Source organism: Sciurus carolinensis, chromosome 2, assembly GCF_902686445.1.
Source record: "Sciurus carolinensis chromosome 2, mSciCar1.2, whole genome shotgun sequence".
In the NCBI taxonomy this organism is placed as follows: Eukaryota; Metazoa; Chordata; class Mammalia; order Rodentia; family Sciuridae; genus Sciurus; species Sciurus carolinensis.
The window spans coordinates 89,073,465-89,100,596 of record NC_062214.1 but is presented as its reverse complement, the minus strand read 5'-3'; the positions used below and the strand labels follow the sequence as shown (position 1 = coordinate 89,100,596).

Here is a 27,132-nt window from a genome sequence, read left to right as displayed (position 1 = left end):
GATTGTGAGTACCTGGTGGCCAGGATCTGCATTCCCTCTGCCTCCCCTGGGCATGGTTAGTGGCTAGGACACAATATAGGCAGCATTGGTAGCCAGACTCTCCAGTCCAAAACCTTGGATTTGGGTTCTAGTTTTATTCTGTGTTCAACAAAAATACATGTGGTATTTATATGCACCACTGTTCAAAGTGCTTCACAAATATTACTTCACTTAACCTTGTAATGTTCTCATTATTAGGTATTCTCATCATTCCCCATTATTAACTCCACATGGCAGATGTGGAAATGGAGGCACTTAGAGGATAAGCAACTTGCCCAAAGTCATACAGCTAGAAAGTTCTACTACTTACTGATTAAGTACTTTTGAGTAAACCACATCACCCCTCTAAGGGTCTCTGTTTCCTTATCTTTGAAATGGGGATGAGAAGGCTCAGCCCCGGGCCCTGTACTTCCTTTAGCAAACACCTTATCTCCTTCCCAGGAGGTCACTGCCAGAAGGCAGGCACTCATCCCACCTGTGTGCAGTTCAGCCTCCTCCTTCAGCTTCCTGAAAAGTAAGTCACTTAGACTCTTCTTCCCTATCTTGAGGAGGTGTTTTTTGGGGGAATCCATAGCCAGTCCTGGCTCTGTGGGGTGTCTGAGCAGCTCCATTCCCCCACCCCCAAAACAACTCTGAGCTTCTCTGACCAGACAGTCTTTGAAGTCTTTCTCACATGCACAAGGCAACGCGTTCGCCCACAGAGCTGCTAATGTGATCGTCTAATACATTAATTGGTTGACTTCTTAGTTGAATCAAGAGTAAGGGTTCTGGAGAGAAGGGAGGGGCTGGTGGAAAGAAAACATCTGGTTATATTTAATCTATGTTTAATGATTCTGCAGAAGCAGTGTCTGTAATTTGTAACTCGCTGGAAAGCCAGTCATTAGAAAGTGTCAGTTCAATTTTTTACAAGGTTTGAGGCTTAACCAGGGCAGTTGCCATTAATAGCAAACTCTATTAGATCTATATGTGGAAAATACTCATTAGGCCAGTGGGTGATAAATCAGACAATGCAGGATGCAAGAGTTACTCCTCGGCGGGTTAGGTCCTAATTTAGACCAGACCTATCTGTATTGACGGCCAGGTCTCCTATGTTTAATAAGTAAACCTCAACATGTCAGGTGATGATTGAACTGTCCTAGGAGGGCTGCAAGCAAATGAAACTGTCACATATGTTTCCCTGGGGCCCAAACTTCTCATGACCTCAAAGCATCATGGAGTAAACTTTCCACTCATACATATTAACGGCCCTGCAGACTTAAATAGCCCAGCTCAGCAGTGATTATTCATCAAAAGAATGGGTTCCCCTGGGAGGTAGTGAACTCTCAGTCAAGAGAAGTATTTAAGCAGAGACCAGATGAGATTCTTGCCTGGGTGACCTTGAAGTTACTTTTAGCTCTAAGTTTATATTATCCTAAGATCCTTTCACTCCTTATGGGTTAGAGTGCAAATTCTGCCAGCTGGTGTTCAGAGCTGTTCTGAAGGCCCCTGCCTGCTTTCCCAGCCCCCTTTCCCATCTCCAGCTGCCACCTCCTTCTGCCACTCCCTATTGCTGGGTGATAGCAGGTCCAGGCCTGTGTTCTTTTTCCAGGCAGTTTCCTCTACCCAGAGTGCCTCTCTTCCTTCTCTCCCTCACTAAAGCCCAGCTAAGTCCTGCACATTTTTATGAGTGGCATTAAACCACTGGTACTTTGAAATCAACCATGGTGACACCTACAAGTGTCACGAAGTGAGGCACAGAACTGTATAGCAGCACACCAAAGCCAAGTAATCTTTCCACTGCACTGTGGAGTGAAGTGGCACTGGAGTTGATGTGAAGCGTTCTGAGGCTGATAGGAATGCGTATGGAGAGGGACTGGTAATGCCCACCTGAGCTCACGAGAGAAGGGCTGCGACATTGCTATCTCCAGGCAACAGCACAACCGGCTCCCATGCTCTCCCAGAGTCCTCTGCCTTACCACTTGACACTCCACACGAATCAGCTGATGCCTGTGGGGGATCTTTTTTATGCTTATTTCATCTTTCATCCCCTTGGTGTGGGTGTTGGAACCAGGATTTGTTTCTGCCACTTGCTAGCTGAGAGACCACAGACTTGTCATTTAACCTCTTTGAGCCTGTTCCTTTAACTGCATGATGACTTTGTCTCATGCCATGCAGTGCTGAGTTCTTGGAACTGAGCCCTGAAGAGGGAAGAAGCTGCCATCATAGAATAGGAGGCGAATCCCAAGCCCTCTCTTTTCTGTCTCTTCCCTCCCAGGACCCACCTCCCTGCCCTGTGCCTTCTCCCTGGTGACAGTACCTTGGTTGCAGAGGGTTCCGGAGAATCCTGGGAGGCACTCACAGAGGCCACTGATGTGGTGGCAGGGCCCACTGCTGTGCACGCAGAGTGGACAAGGCTGGGTGCAGCCGTGGCCATAGAACCCAGCGGGGCAGACTATGGGCGAAGGGGAGATGGGGGTCAGCAGCCCAAGGGGCCTCAGAAGGTTTGGCCACCCCTCCCATCCCACATTCTATGAAGAGAGGCCCCTCCAACATCTGGGAGAGCTGCATCTTCCCCACACCTGGGAGGGCCCATCCCTTCTGGAAGGGAAGAATGGTGGTCTGGTCCAAGGAGCTAGGCTGGCCCCTGAACTGGGGACAGAACAGCCAGTGCAGGGAAAGAGGGGACCGAAGGGAGGGGAAAGCAGGGGATTGACTCCAAGAGCCCAGACTCCCTCAGGTAGGACCAACTGGGTCTCTGGGGCCAGGGCACAGCCTTACTTCTCTGGCACAAGGGTCCTCGGAAGCCGGGGGCACACTCGCAGCTCCCGTCCTCTGGAGAGCAGGAGCCCCCGTTCTCACAACTGCAGGAGATGGAGCAGTTGGGGCCCCAGCGACCCGGTGGACACGAGCTGTCACAGCGGATGCCTGTGGGCCAGAGGCAGACTCCGGTCAGTGGTAAGAGGGGTGAGGGTAGAGGAAAGAATGGATGGGGTGGACAATGCAGTATGAAGAGGCAGAGGCAAGCACAGTGCGACTGGGAATGTGGAGAAGAAGCCCACTGTGGGTGTGGCTGGTTGGGGAGAACTTCCAGGAAGAGGCGAGGCCCAAACAGAGTTCTAAAAGACAAGGAAGAATTGACCAGGGAGAGGAAACAATGCTTGCAAAGAGCAGAACCAAGCACCACATCTTGAAAGAACTTAAACATAGCACAAAGGGCCTGAACCAGAAAGTTCAAAACAGGGCACAGCAGGAGATGAAATTGTGAAACTTAAGAAGGGACCAGATGATGAAGGGCCTCCTCCATCTCTGACACCTTAGCTGGCACCAAGGACAGACCTGAGAGAAACTGACTCTGGGCAAGTGAGTGCCTTCATAGGGCGCTGGGGCTGGAGCTGAGCTACTTGCCCACTTGTGTTGGCCCGAAAGCTACTGGTCCTTCCTGGGTTCCAGCCAACCAACCCAGGCTCAGAGAGCGGGTGAGCTCTTTTCACATTCTTTTGACCATAGTCCTCAGTACAGTAAATATTTTATATCATATATATACATACATATGAAAGAAACCAACTATTTTTTTAAATGCTAGTTGTAACCCAAGAAATTGATTTAATGACCCTCAAGTTGACAAACAGCAGCCTATGGGGGAGTAGATGAAATATCTCAATAAGAAAGAAAGCCCTGTGCAGTTTTTTAAGCTTGGGTAGAGGAAATATGTGCCGCAGCGATTTCAACCTGAAGGCGAAGATGGAATTTTAAAAGGCCTGAGTCTGGATGCGCAGCTCTGGGGTGGGGTTTCCTCCCTGGCAGGAAGGCTTCCTGGCTGGCAGCATTTGGGGAAGGGGAGGCGGGGCCCAGAGGCTGACTGGGCTTTGGAAGGTGAACATCAGAGGCGCCGAGAGGGGCAGAATTAGTTTAAAAACCATGTCTGCCTTGTTATAAGGACGGGGACTGTGAGGAAAAGAATGAAAGCAGGAGAAAGACACTCAGACCCAGTGAAGAGTCAGCCCTCGCAGCAGGAGGAGAGCACAGGGACCAATTTGGAGGCAGCTGGAATTGCACAGACCCACCTGGCTGCGGGAAGTGGGGGGACGCGCAGGCTCTCCTCACCCTCAGTCCAGCTGGCACGGCTCTCCCTCCCCGGAATGCCTCAGTTTTGAAGCAGGGTGGTGGAGGTGGGGGTTGCGGGGGGAAATTTCACTCTGAGAATTGGGTGGGGGGCAGCCACATTTGCCACCTTTCCCCCTTGAAGATGGTCTGTCTCGTGGAGTTTCAAGTAGCCGAGAGGAGAACCCTGTGCAGGCATCATCAAACAACTTCGGCCTGGGGAAGGGGAAATCTCGAAGTTGGGATACATCTCCAAGTTTCCCCTCCTCTAGGTACAGCTGTTCCTCAGTATCCATGAGGGATATCCAAATCCGAGGACGCTCAAGCCCCTTATGTAAAATGGCATAGTACTTGCATATAAGAAAACGTGAAATACAAGAAGCACACATCTTCTCAAATCCTTTCAATCTCTAGATTACTTACAATACCTAATACAATGTAAATGCTATGTAAAGTCTGTATGCACTCGATACAGATGCAATTTGGTTTTTTAAATATTTTCAGTCCGTCGGTGGTTGAAACCTTGGATGCGGATCCTGTGGATCCAGAAAGCTGACTGCACTCGGAAAGTTGTGATCTGCCCTGAGGAATTCCTTCGCCTGTGGTTGATGAAAACCCTGCTCCACACTGTGGGTGGAGGACCTTGCTGCTCCTCGGGAGGCATGCTGGGCAGGGCAGGGTCTGGCCCTGATCCCACCTGTGCACTGAGTGTTCTTTGCAGCCTGACCACAGCAGGTGTGTCACACAGATGCTGCCATTTTCTAAAGCCATATAAGATTGTGATCCACTAAACAATGCTCGCAGAAGTGCCACCGAGTTCAGGACAGCTTGTCATTCCTGTGTTTTCTGCAGTTATTGGCTGTTAAAGGTATAGCCACTTCTGTGTGGAGCCTCAGAGTGTTCGCATCAAGAAAGAATCCTAAACTGGGAACCACAAGTGTATGCTGCTGATGCTCAGACTATATAAGTGGTGGCAAGGTCCCACTGGGTTCCAGGATTTGGCAAGCATGATATTCTGGGCCTGGTTCTGGGGGAGTAGGGCTCCTGTTTGAAGTCCTGTGTGTCCTAAGAGCTCTTTGGAGCTTAAAACATTGGCACTTCAGTGGGAAGAAGTGTCAAAGTGGCCTCCTGTGGGAAGTTCCCAGTACCAGAAGGGACTTACTTGTGCAACCAAAGGGCCTGGCCTTGTCCTTGTGGAGGCTCCCAGCCACAGCGTCTAAAGAAACAGCTTCATCCATTACCTTCTCCAGGTCCCCATTTTCCCCACAGTTGAGCAGGGATAATAATCCCCTTTTCCTTCTTACCCAGGGAAATCCCATTAGCTTCAGGACCCCCTCCCACCCCTCACAAATCTATGCTGATGAGTAAAGTTAAGGACCCCTATGCTGTGATCATAGCTCATGCCATGGGGCCAGCACTCAGCATCCCACATCCCTTGGGCTTTCAGGAAGCCTTCCTAGATTCTGCCCAGGCATTCAAACATCTGTTTGATAGTGGCATACAGCTTTGTCTCTGTTACCTGAATGTTTTATATGCATGATGAATCCTGCCAGCAATCTGAAGGTAAGAATCAAAGCTTACTGATAGTCCAGCCCTGATACCTAGGCACTCCTCACGGGCAGGGGTGCTGCCTCAGTCACTTGATGCCTAGAATGGTGTTCAACACATAGTTGGTACTCAGGACTGGTGCTGGATTTTGCCATTTTCTGCTGAGCCTGTGTCAGTGCTGGGCATGAGGCAGCTGCCAGATAAAGTCTTGGTAATTGCTTGAGTCAATAAATGCTTCTCGAATGAGTTAATGGCTCTCCCAAGGATTGAGATCTCACATCTACCATCCTGTTGGCACCTGTGTCTTGAGACCCTGGGACGCTCCCTTTCCTCAATTGTAGTTTAAGAAGGCTGGAACAGATAATCTTTAAACTCTCTTCCACTTCCAAGAGAGAAAGTATGTATGGTCACGAGCCAGCTTCTTTCAGTCTATTTCAGTAAGCATTCAGTGAGCACTTATTATGTGCAGGGTAAAGTGAATGAGGCATAATGCCAGTCACAGACAGCTGTGGCTTGTGGAAGAACAAGGAGACACAGCTTGGGGCACACTAGAACCTACACTGAGCCAACGCGTGAGCAAATAGCCAGAGGCTGGGAAGTCAGCCCCGACTTCTCTTGGGTCAGGGGTGGGTGGGATGGGCTCACGGAGTGGGAGGCCCACGCCTGCACCCGCTCCCTATCCCTTTCTCTCCTTGGCCTCCTTATGCATGACAAACTTCAGGACATCAATCGCTTCTTTGAAAAAATGTCAAGACCACCTTTGGGGAAATGAGCTTTAGAACAGCAGAGGCCTTGTGGAAAGGTTGTCCATCAAAGACAGAATTTTTAAGCACCCAGATGTCATTAAAATCTGATCAGCTCACTTGAAATTAAGGCAATGAAAAATTAAAGTGGATTTCCATTTGGTTCTCACTGAGGGGACCAGACCGGAGCCTCTTCCCACATTGAGGGGCTACAGTCAGAAGGGCAGGGAGGTGCTGGCCAGGCCTGTCCTGGCCCTCAGGAGCTTTCTGGCTGTGGAGAACAGAAGCTGGGCAGCAACCGGAGGTGAATCATCTACATGGGAACTTACACTGCCAGCACCGACTGTATTTCTTTCTCTTTGCTGTTCCCCACCTTGGGACCGGCTGGTGGGTCCATTCACACAACATGCTGTTCTGAGCACTTCCTATGTGCCAGGCACTGACAGTACTTTGTGGCACTCAACTCATTTAAACTTCAGATGACCCCGTGGTTAGTTGCAGACTATCATTGTCTGCATTTTATGGATGGAGGATTCAGGCCCTGAAAGGTCAGAGGACTCGTCCAAGTTCATGAACCCAGGCAGTCTGGCTCAAGTTCTCTCAAGTTCTGTTCTCGACCACCTTGTTATCCCCGTCTCAGTGTGCAGCAACCGTGGCTGCCGTGGGGAACGAGGCAGACCCTCCCCAAAGCTGATGGTCAAGTTGGGGAGGCTGGTAATAAAACGCTCAGCTCAGAGTCCAAGGACAACGTGGCGTTGCTACAGAAGGAAAGGTGTAGTTGTCAGAATTGAAAAGTGGCGGCTCATGAGACGTGGCCAGGTGGTGCACAGGCCTTGTTAGAGGGGGAGCTTTTCCAGAGGGGTAGCTTTAACTTGAAACCTGGCATACGGAAGGAGTTATCAGGGCGGGGGTGCGGCTCAGTGGTAGGCGCTTGCCTAGCCTGTGCCGGGCCCTGGGTTCCATCAACAAGAAAAGAAAAAAGGATTCTGTTAGGTAAGGAGAAGGGGAAAGAATGATCCAGACGGAAGGGAAGGTACAAAGGCCTGGCATCAGGAGGGTGGTTGGTTTCCTGAAGAAGTACCCCTGCACTCTGGCGGCTGGAGTCAGTGAGTGACAGAGAGGGCAGAGGACGAGTGAGGCAACAGGCAGGGCCAGATCGTAGGCGCCATGGTAAGGATCCTGGGTTTTAGATAAGAATCATGGAAGCCATCAAGGCATCCTCCGCAGAGCTCGCTGTGATGTCTGAGTTTTGAAAAGCTCATCCTACATGTGCAGGATGGATGCAGCTGGGCAAGAGGGGCTCCTGTGACCAAGGGCGGTGGACACCATGCCAGATGAGAGCCGGGCTCAGGGAACTGCACCAGGGTGTTGGGATGGAGGGAAGCAGACAGGCTCACTTTGTGCCTAGGAGCCGGGCCCAGGATGGGTGCAGGGGTCGAATTCTGGGGCAGGGCTCCAGAGAATTCCTTGTCCCCTTCTCCATCATATTCTCTATTAACAGACTGAGCACCTACACCCACTGTCTGTCCGTCTGATTTCGTGTGTGTGTGCTGGTGTGTCCCTAGCTCCTAGAATAGAACCTGTACATCATGGGTGTCAATAAATGTCTGCTTACTTGAATGGAATATAGAACTGCAGCCCAGAGCAGAAAGTAGGAATGGTGCATATTCAGGAAACAAGAAGAAAGGAATTGGAGGAGCAAAGGATCAGCTAGAGAACACAGGAGTCCAACTTCGTAGGACCTGGGTGGTGGCAAGGCAGGGGGGTTACCTGTCCATCCAGCCAGGCAGCAGCAGTGACCTGTGACTGGATCACAGCCATCGGCATGGCTGCAATCACAGCGTTCGCTGCAGTTCAGCCCAAATGTTCCATCCTGTGGGGAAGAGGGTGACAGGGAGATGATCAGACCTAGACTCCCAGAGATACACACATTTCTATTGGCTCTGGATGACAGAACCAAGCCATAACCCCATAGGATAAAGAGACAGGAACTGGGGCACAGTGGGGGTGCTTTTGTAATCAGGGATGAATAGGGTCACAAAGTCACTCCCAAGAATTATTGGTTGCATTAACAGGTGTATGAAGTTTGGAGAGAGGGAGGTGATGGTCCTGCTCCATTTTTAAATGAGTAGGCTCAGAGGGCTGTAGTGGTCATTAACTAAAATTGTAACCGTAAAGGCACTTTGCTAAACAGGACACATAGATCACATGTGAGGAACAACTATGATTCATTCTTTATTATTGGGAAAAAATGGTAACCATTTTAATACCTCATTTCTCTTAATCCTCACAATACTATGAGATGCTTCCATTATATTCCCACTTTAAAGATGGGAAACAGGGTTGGAGAGATGAAATAACCCACTCAAGGGAATAGTGTGTGGCAAAGGCAGGATTTGAACCCAGGACCTCAAGGCCCAATCTCATTCAATTTCACATCAGTTGGTTTAACAGACTAAGATCCAGAGAAAAAGTGTGGGTAGTGACGTTGGATAGTGCTTGGCTTAGTTCCCTACACCCTGATCATGAAAGTAATGACTGGGAACCGGAAGGAAGCTTAGATGCTTGTCTACCTGTCCTGGTCCTGCTGGGGGCCATTATGCAGCTGCTTTTGGGTTCGGGTCAGTGGGCCAGTCCATTAATGCTGCTTACCCAGAGCAGCAAGGGGACAGCAATGCTGTTGATAGAGAGAGGGCCGAGGCCCACGGCGGGATGGTGGCCACGGAGAGCTCAGGTCCCCCACCAAGCCCCGTGCTGTCCTCTGTGGAAAGAGCACCCCAGGCCCTCCCGCGCCTCCCAACCCCGGCACTCACCGGGCAGGGCAGTTCACAGGTGTCTCCCAGCCAGCCCGGGGTGCAGAAGCAGGAGCCATCCGAGGGGCTGCAGGCTGCCCCGTGGGCACAGGCGCAGCTCTCATTGCAGTTCAGGCCCCAAGTCCCGCTGGGACATGGCAGGGTGCAGTCCACACCCTGCCACCCTGAGGGGAGGGAACGGGGCGTCACTTCTCCCGCCTAGCACGGCTTTCTGCCCAGCTCTCTGTGCAATGTCCCACCAACCTCCGCTGCCCTGTGTCTGGGTTAGAAACCCGCACAGCTGCTCAGAGGGAGAGCCAGGCTGACCCCAGGCACCCCTGCCTGGCCCTGAGGCTTCTGTTACAGGCAGAAGGTCCCACCCTGGACGGAACCAGCTCAGGTGAGGAGCATTTTCTCCCCCAGGGTGAAGCTGCAGACTACCTGTGGGCCCTCTGGTGGCAGGTCAGGCCAATTTATATTATTCTTTGGGGGAGGGCGGGGGTGGGGTTCTGGGGATTGAATCCAGGGGTGCTGGGGTGCTTAACCACTGAGCCACATCCCCAGTCCTTTTTATTTTTTATTTCGAGACAGAGTTGCTAAGTAGCTTAGGGCTTTGCAAATTGCTGAGGCTGGCTTTGAACTTGTGAACCTCCCGCCTCAATCTCCTGAGCTGCGGGGATCACAGGTGTGCGCCACCACGCCCAGCTCAATTCCTCATTTTGAGGCTGGTCGCTGACTTCTGCCCTCAGATCAACTCTCCCCTTCCCTCCTCTGTTCTGTGACACAGGGTGGGAAGACCCCTGCAGCTGGCTCCAGGTGGGCTTGTCAAGTGAGACCTGGCCCACAGACTAGGTGGGGAGTGGGAGAGAAGCCAGCTGGGGCCTCCTCCTTTTCCTGCCAGGGCTTTGGCAGTGGCCGAGCCTCCTTCTGTCCATGTCCCAGTTCCCACAATGTAAGCCTCATACCCAGGCCCTGGGACTGCACCTTCTCCTTTTGTCCCCCCACCCCTAGGTGCTGACATCCTTGCCCACCCTCTCCTTGTGCTCTTGACACCTGGAGAAGAACCTCTTTATGACATTCCTGCTATTGACAACCCTGGCTGGAGCCTAATCTGCAGCAAGTGGGGAGGAGCAGCCCCATCTGACCCCTCAACTGGCAGCCACCTGGGTGGGGCTTGGGAGAGAGGGCGTTACCTTCCTTGCAGGTACAGGAGCCGTCTACGGGGGAGCAGGTGCCGCCATTGTTACAACTGCAGACAGATGAGCAGTTGGGGCCATAGGTCCCTGCTGCACAGGGAACTGCACAGACCTCTCCCTGGAAAGACAGTGAACTTTGGCTCCGAGGTTTTCCTTTGCTGGGTGGCCACGGTAGGCAGGATAATGTGCCCGCCACCCAGCAAGAGGTCCCAGTCCCTGGAACCTGCAAATGTGTTACTTTTCAAGGCAAAAGGGACTTTGCAGATGTGACTCAGAACCTTGAGAGGGGGACAGCAGTTGGGATTGTTCAGGTGGGCTCATGAGTCCTGAAAGGTAGAAATGATGGAAGAAGGTTGCGGGGAGGGACAGCCTGCAAGCCGTCCTCCATAGCCTGCCTTCACTTTGAAGATGGAGGAAGAGGCTCAGGGCGGGATGCAGCAGCCTCTGGAAACCACCATCAACCTGTTTACAGCAGCAGGAAACAGGTACTGGGATCCTACAACCCCAGGAACTGAACTCTGTCAACAACCGGAAGCAGCAGGAACCAGATTCTCCCCTCAACTCTCCAGAAGGGAGCCCTCCTGCCAATGCCTTGGCCTCAGCCTGAGGAGACACACACGGACTCTGACCCACAGAACTGCAGGATGAGAAACTTGGGTTGTTTTAAACCATGACATTTGTGGCAACTTGTTACCACAACAATAGAAAACGAGTACAGTAACCCAGCAGTTGGGGTGGGGTCTGCCTCCAGATGGGGCTCTAGGGTAGGCAAAGCCCTGGGGACCTTGACCCCATGAGTCTGCATTAGGTCACAAGGGCACAGCACTTAACCTTTGCCTTTCTATCTTATGGTATTTTTTTCACCAACACTGTGACACAAATAGCCGCATCCGGTCGCCTTTGACCTGAAGCTCTGAGAAGCCAGGAGTGGATGACAACGGCTCATGCGTGCTGAGCTCCCAGCATCATGCACCACAGCCTGGACATGGGAGCTCTTGTCTCAGCATCCTTCCCACTGCACAGATACAACAGGAAACTAACTGCCAAGGCCACAGAGCTGAAATGGTAGATCTCCTGAACCGGGGCTGGCTAAGTATAACCACCTTTCTCCGGTGACACCAACCAGTTTTCCTGGAGCCACAATTAGTAAGCTCATGAGAAGAACCAGGTGAGGTGTAAGGGAGGAAGAGGACTGAGCAGAGGAGAGGCTGACCCGAGGTGGCCGCATGACGAAGCAAAGGCCTCTGCTGACCTTCCAGGAAGCTCCAGGGCAGGAACAGCCCCCAGTCTCCACCAGTTAGGGGAAGGAGGGACAGCCCCCATACTCATCGGTTATTGGCTCTTGTGGTCCTGGTCACATGGGCGTGACCCCCAGGTGGGACAGCTGTCTGCAAGGGCAACTCTAGAAAAGCCTCAGCTGGAAGCCAGACTTTGCAGAGTGCCTGGGTGGGAAGGGCGAATCTGGGCAGTGCCCCCTGTGTCTGTTGCCCAGAGAGAGGGGGCACCATTAGCTCTGAAAAGAGTTCAGGGCAAGTTACTGGGGAGGGGAGGAGTGCGGACATGGGGACCTGGACCCTTGAGGGCTGGGAGCGCACCGTGCCAGGGCAGAGGCTGTCCAGGTGGAGAGAGTGTCGTGGACGGGAGCGCAGAGGCCCCAAGATTGGAATGTTTGAGGGGTGGCTGAAGGGGGAGTCTGTGTAGGGAGGTGTGGAGGAGGTATTTTAAAGGGGGGCTGGGGATCTAGAATGGCAGGAAATGGTGTTTGGCCTTTCTTCCTTGAGTGCCCCCAAGACATGCCTTCCCACCTTGGGAGACTGGGGCTGTCTGCTCTGGGGCCTGTCGAATTCTCATTTCCCCTAGTGAATGGCTCCAGCAGCTTCTCAGGCCTCATGCATAAGCTTACTGTGAGACACACAGCACATCTTGGGCCAGAAGACGAGAGTTTATCTGGGTGCCACTGGCTGTGTGACATTTACTAGTTTACTGCCCCTCTCTGAGCCTCAGTCCCAGTATGTGTAAAATAGCAGGCCTGGAGTAAAGGGGCTCACTCTCAACTCTGAGGGTCCAGCATCTGGCTTCATCTCCTTTAGGCCACAGAGAGACCAGAGGATGTGGGCCTTTGGCCAAGGGGAGGTTCCTGGTCAGCCCTCTGCTCTGTCCTATGGGCACAGGCTACCTCAGGAGGAGGGACTAGGAGTGCCAGGCCTGCACATAAGGCCCTACCGTCCCACTCCTTCCCCTGCCAGATCCTGGAAGGCCTGGCCAGCTGGAGTCTGTCTCCAAGACCATAAACAGCCCATAAAAACATGCTCACACTGAGGGCCTGGGCGCGAATCTCAGGCACGGTGTTCGCCTTTCTCTGCAGGGTCCCAGCCTCCTCGTTCTTGTCCTCAACCCGATCCCCTGTGGACCCAGCTAGGGGTCTACCGATGGGGACAGGAAGCCGAACACCAGTTTGAGATGCCTGCCACCCAGAGCACCATGTCAGGCATGGTTTCCCCCTGGAAAGCCTCAGGAGGCCACCGGCTGGGAGGGCTCTCTGCCTCAGAGCAGAAAAGAGAGACTCAGAGGGGACAGTGAGTTACCCAGGGCCCCACAGTATGTCTGTTATCAGTGACACGCAGAGGGAGAAGCGGCTCCGTTTTCCTGCCCATCTCTCCCATGTGGCCGGCTCCCGGTTCCTGTCCTTGCATGGGTTGCTACCACATACCAGAAACCTTGGGGGACCCAAGGACTACTCCCCAAGGGGCTGCGCTTGCTAGTTCCTACGGCACAGAGTCCAAGTGGGGGAAATATGGCTACTAAAGGGGGAGCTGAATATCGCTGGCTTCCAGCACTCCCCTCGCCCACCCGGGGCCCAGTGTGGCCCCCTGCCTCACTCCAACACCTCAACAAGCACAGGAACCACCAACTACACTTGCCCAAACCCCCTAACTTCTGGCCTCTGACCTGAGGGCAGGGTGGCTGGTGACTGAGTTTCCAGCAAGCAGATAACAGGCCTCTCTCTCTCCGGGTGTCCTATCAGCCCTGCCCACCCCAGAGCTCCCTCACCTACCATCTGGTGTGGCCTCCTTGGCTCTGGGGACCACTAACTGGCCTTAATCCTGATGATCTATGTGAAGTCTGAGTCTGAGAGGCTGATGTCAGTATAAACATAAAGACTGGCCTTGGATTCGAGATCCTCCTGCCTCAGCCTCCCAGATGTCAGTGTCAACATCAGCACATGCTTGTGTAGCCAGGGCATGCGTGGGTGTGTTTCTGCGCCGTCTCTGGCATGGCTATTTTCCCATCTATTTAGAGTCAGGAAGAAATTTGTGACTCCTCACACCTTTGCCCTCATCTCTACCCGGGCACCCTCTCCTGCCCCCTGGCCCTGTCCTGGTGGGAATGAGATGTGCACACAGCAGCCACCATCCTAGCACCCTGAGGCCCTGTGGCTCACATTCCTGCCTCCATCCAGGGGCCCTGAGCTTGGGGAGATGGATCTGGCTTTATTTACACCTACACTCTCAGGGCTTGGGACCCTGCTGGTACATAATGGACCCTCAATACATGTTTAATCGAAATGAGTTGTTTGTGTGTACACATTGGCTTTTACCGTGGACAGAACCAGAAGGAGCGGCACTTTCCATATGCTTCTCTCTCATGCCAGCCAATTCAACAAATGTGTGCTGAGTGGGACCAGAGCTGAGCCGGCCTGCTACAGGCTCCAGGGGCACTGAGGGGCCTGGGGCCCAGACTCTGCCCTCGGGCAATGTGTCGGACCACTTATTTACTGCCTGCCCCCTCCAAGGAGACTAGAAGCTTCGGGAGAACTGCGACCTCATCTGCCTGGGTTGCCCCAGCATCCCCAGCTTAGGTCCAACCACAGGGCATAGGAGTTACGTAAAGGAGTGAGCAAGGGCCCTGGCAGGCGGGGAAGCATGGGAAGCGGGTGCTGTCTGGTCTGAGGAGTCCCTCGCTACCACACTGACTCTGAGCCTCCCTGGAACTCTTGTCAACAGGGAAGGACAGGCCAGATCCCAGTCTGTGGCTCCACGCCTTGCCCCAGCACCCTGCCAGCTCTGCCTAGCCAGGCGGAGGCTGCGAAGCACAGCCAGGACGTTCTCCTGCCGGCTTCTAGAGCATCTGCTCAAGGAGACTCTGAGCCAAATGGGACCTGAGAGGTGATGGCACCCAGCCAGAGCCACAGGGCAGAGATGCACATACATGCTACTGCTCCCAGGGCACCGGGAGTCCGGTGCCTGCCCCAAACCAGCCCTGTGTTCATGTCTGTGGATCTCTCCTCCGCTCAGAGATGAAGTCGGGCACTCTGCATTTGGCATCTCATGTTCTGCATGGCCAGGACCCTCTGTCCACTTCACTGCCCCAGTCAGGCCTGGCCCTGAAAGTCCTTTATCGAGGTTGTTCCCCAAGATTACCACCATCCAGGATTTCCACGCATCTTGCTGGAAGGCAGGCTTCTCTCCGATGGACACGTGATAATGCCAGGGAACACACAAGCTTTGCTTTCTTTATCAAGCATCTGTGGTCATTAAGGTCAACCAGTATCCCCAACTTTTCACCACCCAGGATCCTTTGATTATCCTTTGCCTGCAAAACCTCTCAATTTGAAAGATACTGCTGTCACTCTGTGCTGGTGTCCAAGGCCAGTCAGATTTGGACAGGTATGATTTGGCCAGTGACCATGACCTAGAAACTCCTATGATGTCACCTATGCAATCAGAGCTTCTGATCATTCACAGTATCCTGGTCTAACACAGAGTTAGTTTAATTCTAATTAAGAGCATAATAAAGTCTTTGGTGTTTAGTTAGTCTCATTGTGGGTAATGGAGGGTTTCCTGTTGGTTTGGGGAATGCTCAAACCTGCTCTTGGCAACCTGTGGCAGCCTTTGCAGCATCTGCCTGGGGACCACTGACTGTGTCATCTCTCGGACCCTGTGGCTCTCCCTAGGAGCATCTCCCTGCCTGGAGTCAGGTCTTAGCCCAAATGACTGAGGAAGGGTGAGTCGTAGGCCCAGGGATGGGGACCCCTACTGGCCCCCTAAGAATGACACCAGCAGGGTGACCACCTACTCTGCTAATGCCCAGCCTGGATCTGGTCACTCCTGTCCTAATGGTGTGGAGAAAGCCTATGGTTCCAGAGCTGGAAGGAACTCTGGGAACCACCTCTGGTTCAGTGGCCTTGTTTCACAGGTGAGGAAACTGAGGCGGAGAGAGGTGAGCGACTTGCCCAAGAGCACACAGCCAGTGCAAGGAGAGATGGATTTGGAATTCGCATCCTCTGTCTCCACTTCTACTAGCACAGGTGTGGTGGCACCTGGGTTTGCTGTCCCTGTTCTTATCATTCATCACCCAAGCACAGTAGGACAGCAGAGGACACAGCTTGTGTCTCGAAGGGCCACCCACTGAGGCCCAGAAGCACTGGCCCTTTCTCAGCACCCAGAAGGTGCTGGATGCCTGGGTAATTTTCTATCCCCATCGATCGCACTTCCTCTTCCTATCCCACACCACACCTCGCAGGACACGGAGCCTCCACCTCCAGGGGCAGGTCCGGAGCTCCTGTGGGGTGATGCCTGCCAGGCCTGCTCTGCATCTGCGCTTGGTGAATGGGAGACGGATGTGAACGCTTCCTCCCACTCGCAGGCTGTTAATTATAGCTGCGGCCTTGGCTATTAACATCCTGAACTTGATCTGAAAGCGCCACCGGCAGAATGGAACCCTCCCAGCTGGTCCTGCTCAAGACGAGCAAATCTCTCTTCCGCCTTCACCTGGCTCCTGCCCAACATGGCGGTGCGGGCCCGGAGCCCCTGGGTAAAGAGTTATATGTTCTATTAAATTTGTTTTGAATGTTGTTTATCGAATTTTCTCCCCTGCAATATGCTGCTTTGTAGTTTGGCCCTGTTTGGGAAAATTAATCAACAGCTGGGCTTCTCATGTTGATCACCCGTTTTCCAAGCAACGTGCAGGAGGTTAATGAATATTTTCGGGGGTGGAAGAAGGTGGAGAATGGAAAGTGGGTGACCTTCCTTCACACAAAGGAGGGAGGCCATCGTGGGAGTTTACCTCCATGTCCCCTCAGACATGCTCTGTGGGTGGCAGGCAGTGTAAACAGAGCAGAACTGGGTTCTCCAGCTCTGGGTGAGGGTGCAGCAGGGTGCACCCGCCAGCCTATCAGGGCTCAGAAAGAGGACGTGGAGACAGCGCCCAGGGAAGTTGCACGTGTCTGCATCTTGTTTGCAGCATGGGGTGTGAACCCAGGGCCTAATGCGTGATGGGCACGTGCTTTACCACTGGGGTACGTCTAGCCCTCTTTGTCTTTTACTCTGAGATGGGGCCTTGCTTAGTTGCCCAGGCTGGCCTCGGACTTGCAATTCTGCCTCAGCCTCCTGAGTAGCTAGGATTATGGGTGTAGGCCACTGCACCTGCCCCACAGGTCCTTTGGTTGGAGGAGTAGGTGGGAAGAAAGGGCCCTGGACCCTGGGTCAGCGCCCAAGGGTTCAAGTGAGGCAGCAGCCCTGACCCACGATAGCCTCATCCATCCATCCTACAGGGGACCAATGTCTGCCGAGCGTCTGCACCAGGCCAGGCCCCAGACGGGCCCAGGTCTCACTAACCACCACACTAGACTAGAGGACCGAGCTCCCACCATCTTTAACTCTCCCCTCCCCTCCGCTGTTGGAGCGGGTGACCCTGTTACTTGCTCCTTTGTGGCACTTAGCATAATCATAATAAAATAATAATTTCTGGAAAAAATTCAGTTCTGATGCCTTAGATTGTAAGACCCACACGTGTGGGAACTGGGTGGGTTTATGCAACCCCAAGGTCCTGGCCTTGGCACAGAGCCTCGCCCACGGTCCCTGCTAGGTGTCTATGTGCTGAACAAATTCAGACCTTCAGGAGACACTTCCAGTTGTGCCAGACACTGCACTGGACCGGAGGGCACAGGGCGAGTAGAACAGAGCTTGTCCCTACAGGGCATGGGGCACGGGCACTTCAGGGTGTTCTGCGGGCCTTCTGTTGTCCCTGGATCCTCTGATGTTTCTGTTCCCTTCTCTCCCCTGCTGTTCCTGGAGCTTGAGGTCATGGGTGGGGCGGTTCTTGGTGGCCAGTGTCGCATCGATGCTGACCGCACACACATGCTGTTGCAAAGCCCCTTGCTAGGTGCATGCTGCTCTGCCATGCAGGACGCCAGCACTGGGCCACCCCTGCCTCCACTCCTCCCTCATTCCCAGATGGCAGGGCTCCCAGGGAGGGAGCCACATTTGTGATTTTCCAGGGAGAGAGTGGCACGTGACCCACAAGGCAAAGAGAGAAGAGCTTGACCACACACCAGGCACGGGGGCCTCTCCAAGTCAGAGCGAACCTCGCTGGGCCTCATTAGTGCGTCACTGATAAAGCAGCACCTGACAGCAGATGCGTGTTGGGGAAAAGAAACTGCATAAGACACAAGGAACAGAGAGCCCAAGGGAGAGAGGGAGGGAGGGATACAGGTTACTTGTCACAGTCACCTCCCGTGCCTGCCACCCTGTGCCAAACAGGGAATGCTCAGCACCTGTGGAGTGGAATAATTCTGCCTGATTCCCATGCAAGGGGAAGAAGGGATGAATGTTAGCACTGAAAGCAACTGGAACATTCATGCTTACCTTTATTTGTCTAAAATGAGGAGGCTGCCAGTGACCTGAGGTTGTTCTGTACAGTTCTATAGGATGTGCACTGCACAACTCTAGAGGTGCCACTCACATGACAAGTCACTGTAGATGTATGTATGTATATGTACAATATACATGGTTGTATATATCACATATACACATGTATATTACACCAGTTTTCTGATAAATATCAGTAGAATATCTTGAGAAAGGGGTCATTTTTCCAATTTGCACAAATATGACATATGCTTTGATTCCCTCAAGAGGACTCGCCAAAGGAGAACAGACTCCTTACAACAGTTTCCAGACACTGAGGCATTTCAGGAAACCCAAGAGGCAGTAGGTGTGGCCGAGAAAGGACATTTGAAGTCCACTTCAGGCGGAACTCCTGGAGGGAAAAGGTACACTCAAACATTGCTGGTTGGAGTGCAAATTGGTGCAATCACTCTGGAAAGCAGTATGGAGAATCCTCGGAAAACTTGGAATAGAACAAACATTTAACCCAGTCATCCCATACCTTGGCATATACACAAAGAACTTAAAAACAGCATACTACAGTGACACAGCCACATCAATGTTTACAGCTGCTCAACTCACAATAGCCAAGCTAAGGAAACAACCTAGGTGTCCTTCAATGGATGAACAGATAAAGAAAATGTGGTATATATATTTATACACAATGGAATATTACTCAGCCATAAAGAAGAATGAAATTATGTCATTTGCTGGTAAATAGATGGAACTGGAAAATATCATGCTAAGTGAAATAAACCAATTTGGCCCCAACCCCCAAAACAAAGGCCAAATGTTCTCTCTGATTTGTGAATGCTAATCCAAAACAAAGGGCTTGGGGGGGGCGATAATAGAATTCCATTGGATTTGACAAAGGGATATGAAGGTAAGGGAGGGGAAGGGGAATAGGAACGATGGTAGAATCAGTCGGTCATAACTTCCCTGGCCTTGTATTTGTATACACAACTAGGGTAACTCTGCATCATGTACAACCAAAGAATAGGATTCTGATTAGAATAAGTCACACTTTATGCACGTATATTCTGCCAAAATACATTCTACTGTCATGTGTAACTAAAAATAAAAAATAAAAATATTTTTAAAAACGTTGTCATTTTTAAATGCCAAAAATATTGCCTGCAAACTTCTGGGAAAGCCTATGCTGGGTATTGGAGGAGTTTATCTGAGCATTTGGAGTGTGCAGTGGCCTGGGGAGCAAGGCAGGCCTGGGATGAGACTAGCTTGGGAGGCACTCCACCCTGCTTGCTGATGTCCTGCTGGCTGTTTTTGGTAAGAGAGGGGAAGGGGTGTGGGGAACCCAGCGGAGAATACATTCCTGACTGTGTCCTGTGACTTCGCCTGGAGTCCTGTGTGCGTGAAGTACAGGTTAGGGACGGGATTCGGCTGCTGTCCCAGGTTCTGATTCAGATGGAAGCTTCCAGGGTCACCCCGACATGTTCCCTGTGGTGTGCTTGGTGTGTGTGAGTGTTTTCTGTTGTGTGACAGCCATGAGGTCAGCTTAGCACCTGCAGGTCAGACCTCTGGGCACTGTGACCCTTCTCTGGAGCCCCATGGTGATCTGATCATGATGGCTGTGAGCGGGGTGCATGCCAAGGGGTCATGCTGGGTTCACACTGTGGGGCTGGCTCTGTGGGGAGTGTGAGCCCTGCAGCATCAGAACCCAGTTCTCTGGGGGTGAGGGCTGCCTGGTGTGGACCCAGGGCAGCAGGTGGCAGAGTCAGACTGACAATAAGGACAGGGACAACATCCTAGGTGGGAAACGGCCTGTGGGGGACAGAGGTCCTACAGAGGCTGATAAGGGGTGGATGTGGCACGTTCCCAACTTATGAGGTGCCTCTGTACTCACTGTGTGTATATGCTGGGACTGTGCCACGCCTGGGTGGCTGGGCTTGGGGGGCGACAGGATGGGGAAGGGTGGGGACACAGGGATGAGTCCCACAGACCTGCTGCCTCCTCAGAGCTTTCTGTTGGGTGGAGGGCAGAACAGTCCACAAGGTGCCACCAGAGAGGGTAGGCCAGGGTACAAGGGACAGGGTCGGACGCGGTGGGAGGAGGGAAAGCAGGCCTTAGTGGGAGGTGGCCGCCGGGCTGACAGTGGAGGGCATGGGGGTGGGATCCGGCTCAGGTGGACGGAGAGAAGGGCTGTCCAGGTAAGGGACGGATGGAGCAGGGGTGTGGGGGGCTGTACATAGGTAGGAGGCCCCAGGGCGAGGCGCTTGGACTTGCTGGTGTGTGGGGGTGGGCGAGGCTGGGTCGGGGGCCATGGCGAGCTGCAATGGGCACCTGGAGGTCAGAGGGGCCCAGCCAGATGGCCTCCACTGCAAGCCTAAGCCTCAAACTGCCCCAAAGATCAAGGCGGTTCCTGAGCAGAGGAGGGGGGCTCAGAGATCAGCCTGCTTGAGGAAGCCCCTCCTCCAAGGCTGGTGGCAGCTGGACCCTTCCTCTCTGGGTGAATCCAGAATCAGACAAACCCAGTGGATTATGGATTGTGGAATAATAATAATAATAATAGTAATAATAATTATTATTATTTTTTATTACAGACTGAAAGCAAAGAAAAGTCTGAAATTAAAGCCTGAGCGGCCTTTACTAGGGAGCTGAGGCCTTTACCAGGGAGGGCCACCCAAGCTGTCCTTCCTGCCCACCCAGCTGCCATCTCCCTTAACTATTAAATCAGCTCCTCTGGATGTTTCTGGGCCCTGGAGGTTTCTTGGGCACCCTGTCACAGAGCTCACCACGTGGGCCCCGGCTCCACCATCTCTTCCACCTGAGGTGCCGAGCGAGGCTCAGGCAGGTCTGCTGGGAGCCCAGCTCAGGCCTCCCTGTGGGGAAAGGACAGTGGAGGCTTCCGGCCTGGAGCAGAGAGGGGAGCAGGACCCTGAGAGAGACGGACTGAGAAGCAAGAGCCTGGGGAGGGGTCCAGCCCTGGACGTGGAGACCAGGGGAGGCTGGGAGGGTGGAGACACTCCAGAGACCAGGGTGCCCTCACTAAGCCTGTTTCCTTTTTGTAAAATGGCAACAGTGATCTAACCGCAGAGGGTGACGAGAACAGGTCAGACCAGGGCTCTGGGCATCTGGGATGGGAGGACTGAAGCAGAGGGCGCCATGGTGATGAGGGGCCTTCCGTCCACACCACCAGCAGGGACAGAGGCCATGCGTGGAGGGAGGCAGGCTGACACCTCCCCGGAGCCATCCCTCCGAGCCTTTGGTGGCCCCTGGCAAATCCTCAGCCCTGCGGCCCTGTACCCATGGCCACAGTGAGGGTTTCATCCTGTTGGGGGCAGCAGGGTCACTCCGGCATTGCCGAAGGAGGCCATCCACAGAGAGTGGGGAAGCTGACTGCTGGTTTCCGGTTCTCTTCTGACACAGAGGGACCCTGGGCGAGTTATTAGCCTCATGGCGTCTCAATCTCCCTATTGTAAAAAGGGGTTTAAAACAGCACCTTCCTGCTTGCCTTTTTTTTTTTTTTGCGGTACTGGGGATCGAACTCCGGGCCTTGTGCTTGTAAGGCAAGCACTCTACCAGCTGAGCTATCTCCCCAGCCCCTAAAACAGCACCTTCCTGAAAGGGTGGTGTGAAGACCAACGTGTGGAACGTTCTCAGAATAGCGCTGGAGAGGCTCTCGGCACCCTGCGGCCCAGGGGGAGCCTCACCCACTTGGTATAAGGAAAGAGGGCACTGTCACCCTGCAAGGGAAACGCCTCTGTGGCACTTGCCCTGGGTTCCCTCCCAGCCATCCTGTAGGACGGTCCAGGTCCATAGAGGAGAGCAGAGGGGGCCCCGAGGGGAGCGGGGTGGGCGTGGCCTGTGGGACAGCTGACCTAGCACCTGCAGGGCTCTGGGGTCCACCCAGCACTGGGAAGAGAAGCTGGGAGGATGGGCCCTGCTCTAGGCCACCCAGTCAGGGAGCCGCAGGCCTGGCGGGCAACGCAGGTGTCCCTCACTCAAAGCCCAGGCCAGGCTCTCCCCTCTGCCAGGCAGCCTCCGCTGAAGACAGTGGAGGGACTCTGCACTTAGTCAGCACCAACTGCATGCTGGGTCCTCAGTGCGACATCACCCTCTCCCCACGCAGGGAATGGAGGTGAAGGACAGCGCCACTGGGCCGGTCCCTGCTCTAGACTGCAGCTCCTCTGTCCTGCCTGCCGCACGAGGCTCAGGGCAGGCCTGCTCTGCTCCCACTCTCCCCCTTCCCATTCCCAGGCCCCGCTCACCTGTGCATGAGCCGGGGAGCCCCTGCCTTGCTTCCCTGGACCTGGCTCAGGGCATTGGATCTCTCTCTCAAAACATTTAGGAAAAGAAAGAAAAAAAAAATTTTTTTTAGTGTTTCTGGGAGAGAACTCTTACCTAGGGCTGTTTTTGGAATTTACCCCTCCCACCCTGAGTTTTCTTATCAGCCCCACCTTGATATGATTTATTCATGACCTTTCTCAATAGCATCTTTCATTTTCCAGACATAATCACATCTTCTGGCAGGACTCCCTTCCCCTCCTGGGGTAGATAATTACTCTTGCAAAGAGTGTTGCTGGTGCTAATGACCATGAGGTGAGAAGGAGAGACAGCCGGGAGGACGGGCTGGGAGCTGGAGTTTGAGGAGTGGAGCTGGTTTCTTTGTTGCATACCTGGTGGGGAGAGTCTGCCGGCCCTGGGTCCCCTGGGTGCCCATGCTCTGATGTATCCACCAGTCAGTCCTTCTAAGCAACTGTTTCCTCTGGGGCTTATGGCAGCCCCAGGAGGCAGGGGTCAACCTGTCTGCAACCTCATTTTGCAGATGAAGTTAAAGAAGAGAATAGTGAAGTGACCCAGCCAAGTCAAACAGTTAGCAGGGCGGAGCCAGGGTTGAAGCCCAGGCTGACTCCCAGCGAGTCCTGTCCTCAGCATTGATCCCAGCTCCCTGCCCGGCTGTCCCGTGGGGAGCCTGGCCTTGCAGGCCTTAGCCCTGGGTTCTTGATGTCCTTGTAAGTCAAATCATCTTGGACAAGACCACTCTGAACTTCAGTGTTCTCATCTATGAAATACACCAACATCACCTTCCTGGCTTTCCTCGCAGCGGAGCTGGGAGGCCCAGCAGGCCCAGCTGTGAGAGGCTGAGGAGCCTGCCTACCTCCCAGAGAAGAGGAAAGCGGGAGGCCACTTAGACGCCGGCTGAGAAAAGACGTTGCTGGGGTTGTCCCCTCTCCTAGGAAGAGGCCTGAGAAAGTTTCAGGTCCGTTATTTAACGATGCCCTCATGGCCTTGTCCTGTCCAGGCAATTTTGGTTGCAACTATAAGTAAGGGCTCCGGGTTCAAACAGCAATAGGCTCAGCTCCTGCTGGCCACTTACCAACAGGGAAGGTGACTTGGCCTCTCTGAGCCCCAGGCGGGGATCCTAACAGCTCCTGCCTGAGGGTTGTTGTGAGGATTTGACAAAGTCATTTACCAAGAGCGTGACACCCTGGCGGAGGCCCCGCTGCGTTTCGGGCTGGAAATGGGAGCACGGGCATCCCAGTCAGTTGGTTGTCTGTTTCCTCTGACTTGTGGCCCCCGCCCCACAAATCTGTGGGCTCAGGCCCAGGCCTGGGCCCTCCCAGGGCTGGGAGTCAGCAGAAGCCCCATCAAAGTCTGAGGCTCAGAGGAAAGGGAACCTGGGTGTGTGTGGAGCAAGGGCACCTGAGACCTGCCCCGGCAGCTTCTTCAGGTGCTGCAGTGCCGGCGTTCGCCAGGCCCAGCCGAGAACGAGGGTGCTGGAGGACATCAGGACCACGGCGGCAAGAGTGTGGCCTGAGATGGGATATTTACTTTTCACAACAGTAGAGTCAGCAATTTTCCCTAATGAAGCCACAAACTGTGGGTCCCAGAGGGGAAGACTGGACTCAGCCTTAGTGACACCAAGCCAATTTCCACTACTTTGCTCTGTGGATTAATTGCCAACATGACTTAACCTCCCGGTGCCCTCCTCCAGCACCCTGCCACTATCCCTCCCTGCCCAGGGAAACATCCGTAGGTGTCTGCTCTGTCATCAGTAAACACATGACATGGAGGTAAAGGTGGGAAGAGCACTGACCTGGGAGTTGGGACCTCCATCCACCCCAGCTCTGCCACGGTTTTCTGTGTGACCCAAGACAAGTCACTTTCCCTCTCTGACCTCAGATTCTTCTTCTGTACAGGGAGCAGGTGCACCAGGAAGTGCAGCGCATCCTTCCATCTCTACCCTCAGAAGCACTGATTCCAACCTCACCTTGTGAGTTCCACACTGCATCTCATTCAGTACGCCCCTAACCCTGCAGGACTGGCATTCTTAACCCATTGCACAGATGGGAAATGCAGACTCAAAGTGGCTCAGTACATTGCCTAAGTTCACACAGACAGACAGACAGACTTAGGATTTCAACCTAGGCCTCTCTGACCCCAAAGTTCATGTACTTTTACTTAAGGCTGTATCTTCTCCACACAGCCACATAAGGGATTCTGATGAACATTTACTGAGCATCTACTACATGCCAGGCTTTGTTCTAAGCACTGTATCTATTTTATCTCATTTAATCCTAATAATCACATTATAACATAGTACCATTATTTCTCCTGTCTTATAGATAAAAAATTAGGGTTTGAGCTGGGCGCCGTGGCACACACCTATAAACCCAGGGGCATGGGAGGCTGGGGCAACAGGATTGAGAGTTCAAAGCCAGCCTCAGCAATGGTGAGATGCTAAGCAATTCAGTGAGACCCTATCTCTAAATAAAATACAAAATAGGGCTGGGGATGTGGCTCAGTGGTTGAGTGCCCCTGAGTTCAATCCCCAGTAAGTACCAAAAAAGAAAAAAAAATGTGAATTCTCTAAAAAAGGTCATTAAAAAAAATCAGGATTTGAGATACCTAAATAACTCTACTGCGGCAGGTGACCACAGAGCTGGGATTTGAGTGTGGAGTGTGTGTGTGTTATATTTTTGGATCGTTCCTGCTATTTAGCACTGTCTGTGCTTCTTTGCTCAGGGGGTTGCAGCAGTTAGAGGGTAAATTCTTCATCTCCAGCACAGCATCCAGGAAAATCTTTTACAACAATAATTAGGAAATTAGTCAATGGTGGTGGTGGTGGCGAACAGGAAGCTGATTTTCTGCTCTTAGGGCTAATAGTTTATAGACCTCAGGTTGATGAAGAATGAAACAATTAGGACAGGAAGCACATCATTGTCACGTTACCTGGCTGTCCTTTCGGTCTGCATCCCCTCCTGGCTGCGCCCACCCTCATGCCCCAGCTCCAGCTCAAGGGGCCACCCAACAGGCAGGTGCACTCTGCCCTGCTGGGGGAAGCTGGGGAGGGACATCTGTGAAGGACGTGGGGAACCTTGAGGAAATGCAGTCGCTGCCCCACTGATCTGAAGTTTCTTCACTCTGGTCCCCTCCTGCCTTCCTGGCCAAAGCAGCTGAGGTTTGCATACGAGCCACCGAGCCACCGACAGCGACAGCGCACAGGAAGGCGAGACAAATGCGGAAACGAGTTTGTTCATTTGGGTGATGGAGTGCTCGCTCCTGTCGCTGGCGAGCAGGGTTCAATAACAGCAGACAGGGCTTCAAAAAATTGCAGCTTAAACAGATGAGCCCTTTAAGGTAATAGAAATGCTGTCATCCCTGGGGAGAAATATGTGCCCCCAGGCCTCCAGGAGGGGGCACGGGCCCTCCCCCACCTCCTGAGCTCCCTGTCCCCATTACAGCTGGAGTTGAGGGGGAGCATCTACTGAGGAATGGCCGGAGGGCCCTGATCTCCCAACCACCAGGGCTCCGTGTGGGAGGAGTGGACGGGAGGGGGTCTGGGAAACCAAGTCTCGCAGCCCGGGCAGTGACCTCACAGGCTGCTCACTGCAGGCACCAAGGTGGCAGCAATTAGTCCTGCAGCACTGCAGGAGGCTCCATCAGGCTGGCACCTAGGTGAGGCTTTAATTAGGGCAAGGAGAGCTAGCCAGCAGAGGAGCAGGGACTTATTCCCCCGTGTTGGGAAGTCTATTCTCAGTTCTGGGGCTGCTCTTGGGAATCCAGGAACCCTTGGCCCCAGCCAGGAGGAAGCTTTGGCTGACTCGGCTCTGCCTACCACCTGTGCTTCTGAACAGGGCCCTGGGGCCAGGCCCCGTCAGCCTCTTCAAGTGGGACACCGTTGGGGTAAATAACCACAGCAGTGACAGTTTCCATGTTTTTAAAAATGGTAATAATTGGTAAAACTTGTTGAAAGATGACTAGCTTGCTGGGCATTATAAATGGTTAATTTAATCAGTCCAATAACCCCATGGGCTTTATTGTTATTCCTCTTTCACATGCAACAAAATAGGGGCAGGAAGTGAAGTTCTTGAGTCTCTACATGGCCACCACACAGTACTGCATAAGGCAGAAGCTCATGCCATTGTCCAAAGAAGGCAGAGGTGGTGCTAGAGGACAGCTACCTGTTTGTCTCAACGTCAGAGGGGCCAATAGGTAGATTCAAGTCCCAATCCTGCTGGCAAGGCCCCTTGGGGAATGGCATGAATTTCCTTCCCATGCATGTCATCTGGAAACGTCTGCTCTAAGGGCATTACTCCTACAGAGGATTTCTTTCATTTCAAAGATAACTCATTAAGCAAGCTGTCCATGTGGTAGGCATGGGGCAGTGGTAGAGGTTAGGAGGCACAAGGTTAGAGGGAGAGGTGGCCTTGTCCTCAGGGAGACATCCACTGAGTATGAGCCATGTGTGGTGAGGAGAGAGGATAGAATGGTTAACTCTGAAGACAGGAGATTTATGGAAGGCTTCATGGAAGAAGCAGCCTTGGAGCTTAGCCTGAAAGCCTGAGAAGGATGTTCATGGATTCTACAAGGACTGTGGGGAGGGACTGAAGGGGAAGAGCTTTGGAAAAGGCAAAGTGACCCTGATGTAGGTGGAGAAAAGGGAGCCATGTGTGGCCACCACACAGATTATGACAGGACTTAGTAGGACATGAGGGTGGACTAACTAGTCTTTTTTTTTTTTTTTTTTTTTTAAATCTTTTGTGTTTTGGTACTGGATATTGAACCCACAGGCATTCTACTCTGAGCTACATCCCCAGTCCTT

General features: G+C 53.0%; 1 protein-coding gene across 10 annotated transcripts in view; it reads right to left on the bottom strand.

The window, feature by feature from the left end:
* Nucleotides 1-27,132, bottom strand: part of Megf11 (multiple EGF like domains 11) — a 325,247-nt gene that overhangs the window by 23,646 nt on the left and 274,469 nt on the right. For all 10 annotated transcript variants that reach the window (XM_047538427.1, XM_047538434.1, XM_047538432.1 and 7 more), the window contains 5 exons: nt 10,396-10,516; nt 9,224-9,387; nt 8,181-8,283; nt 2,797-2,943; nt 2,336-2,470 (listed from right to left, as the gene is read on the bottom strand). In XM_047538427.1, the coding sequence (XP_047394383.1) occupies nt 2,336-2,470; nt 2,797-2,943; nt 8,181-8,283; nt 9,224-9,387; nt 10,396-10,516 (670 nt within the window). The remainder of the gene's footprint in view (nt 1-2,335; nt 2,471-2,796; nt 2,944-8,180; nt 8,284-9,223; nt 9,388-10,395; nt 10,517-27,132) is intronic.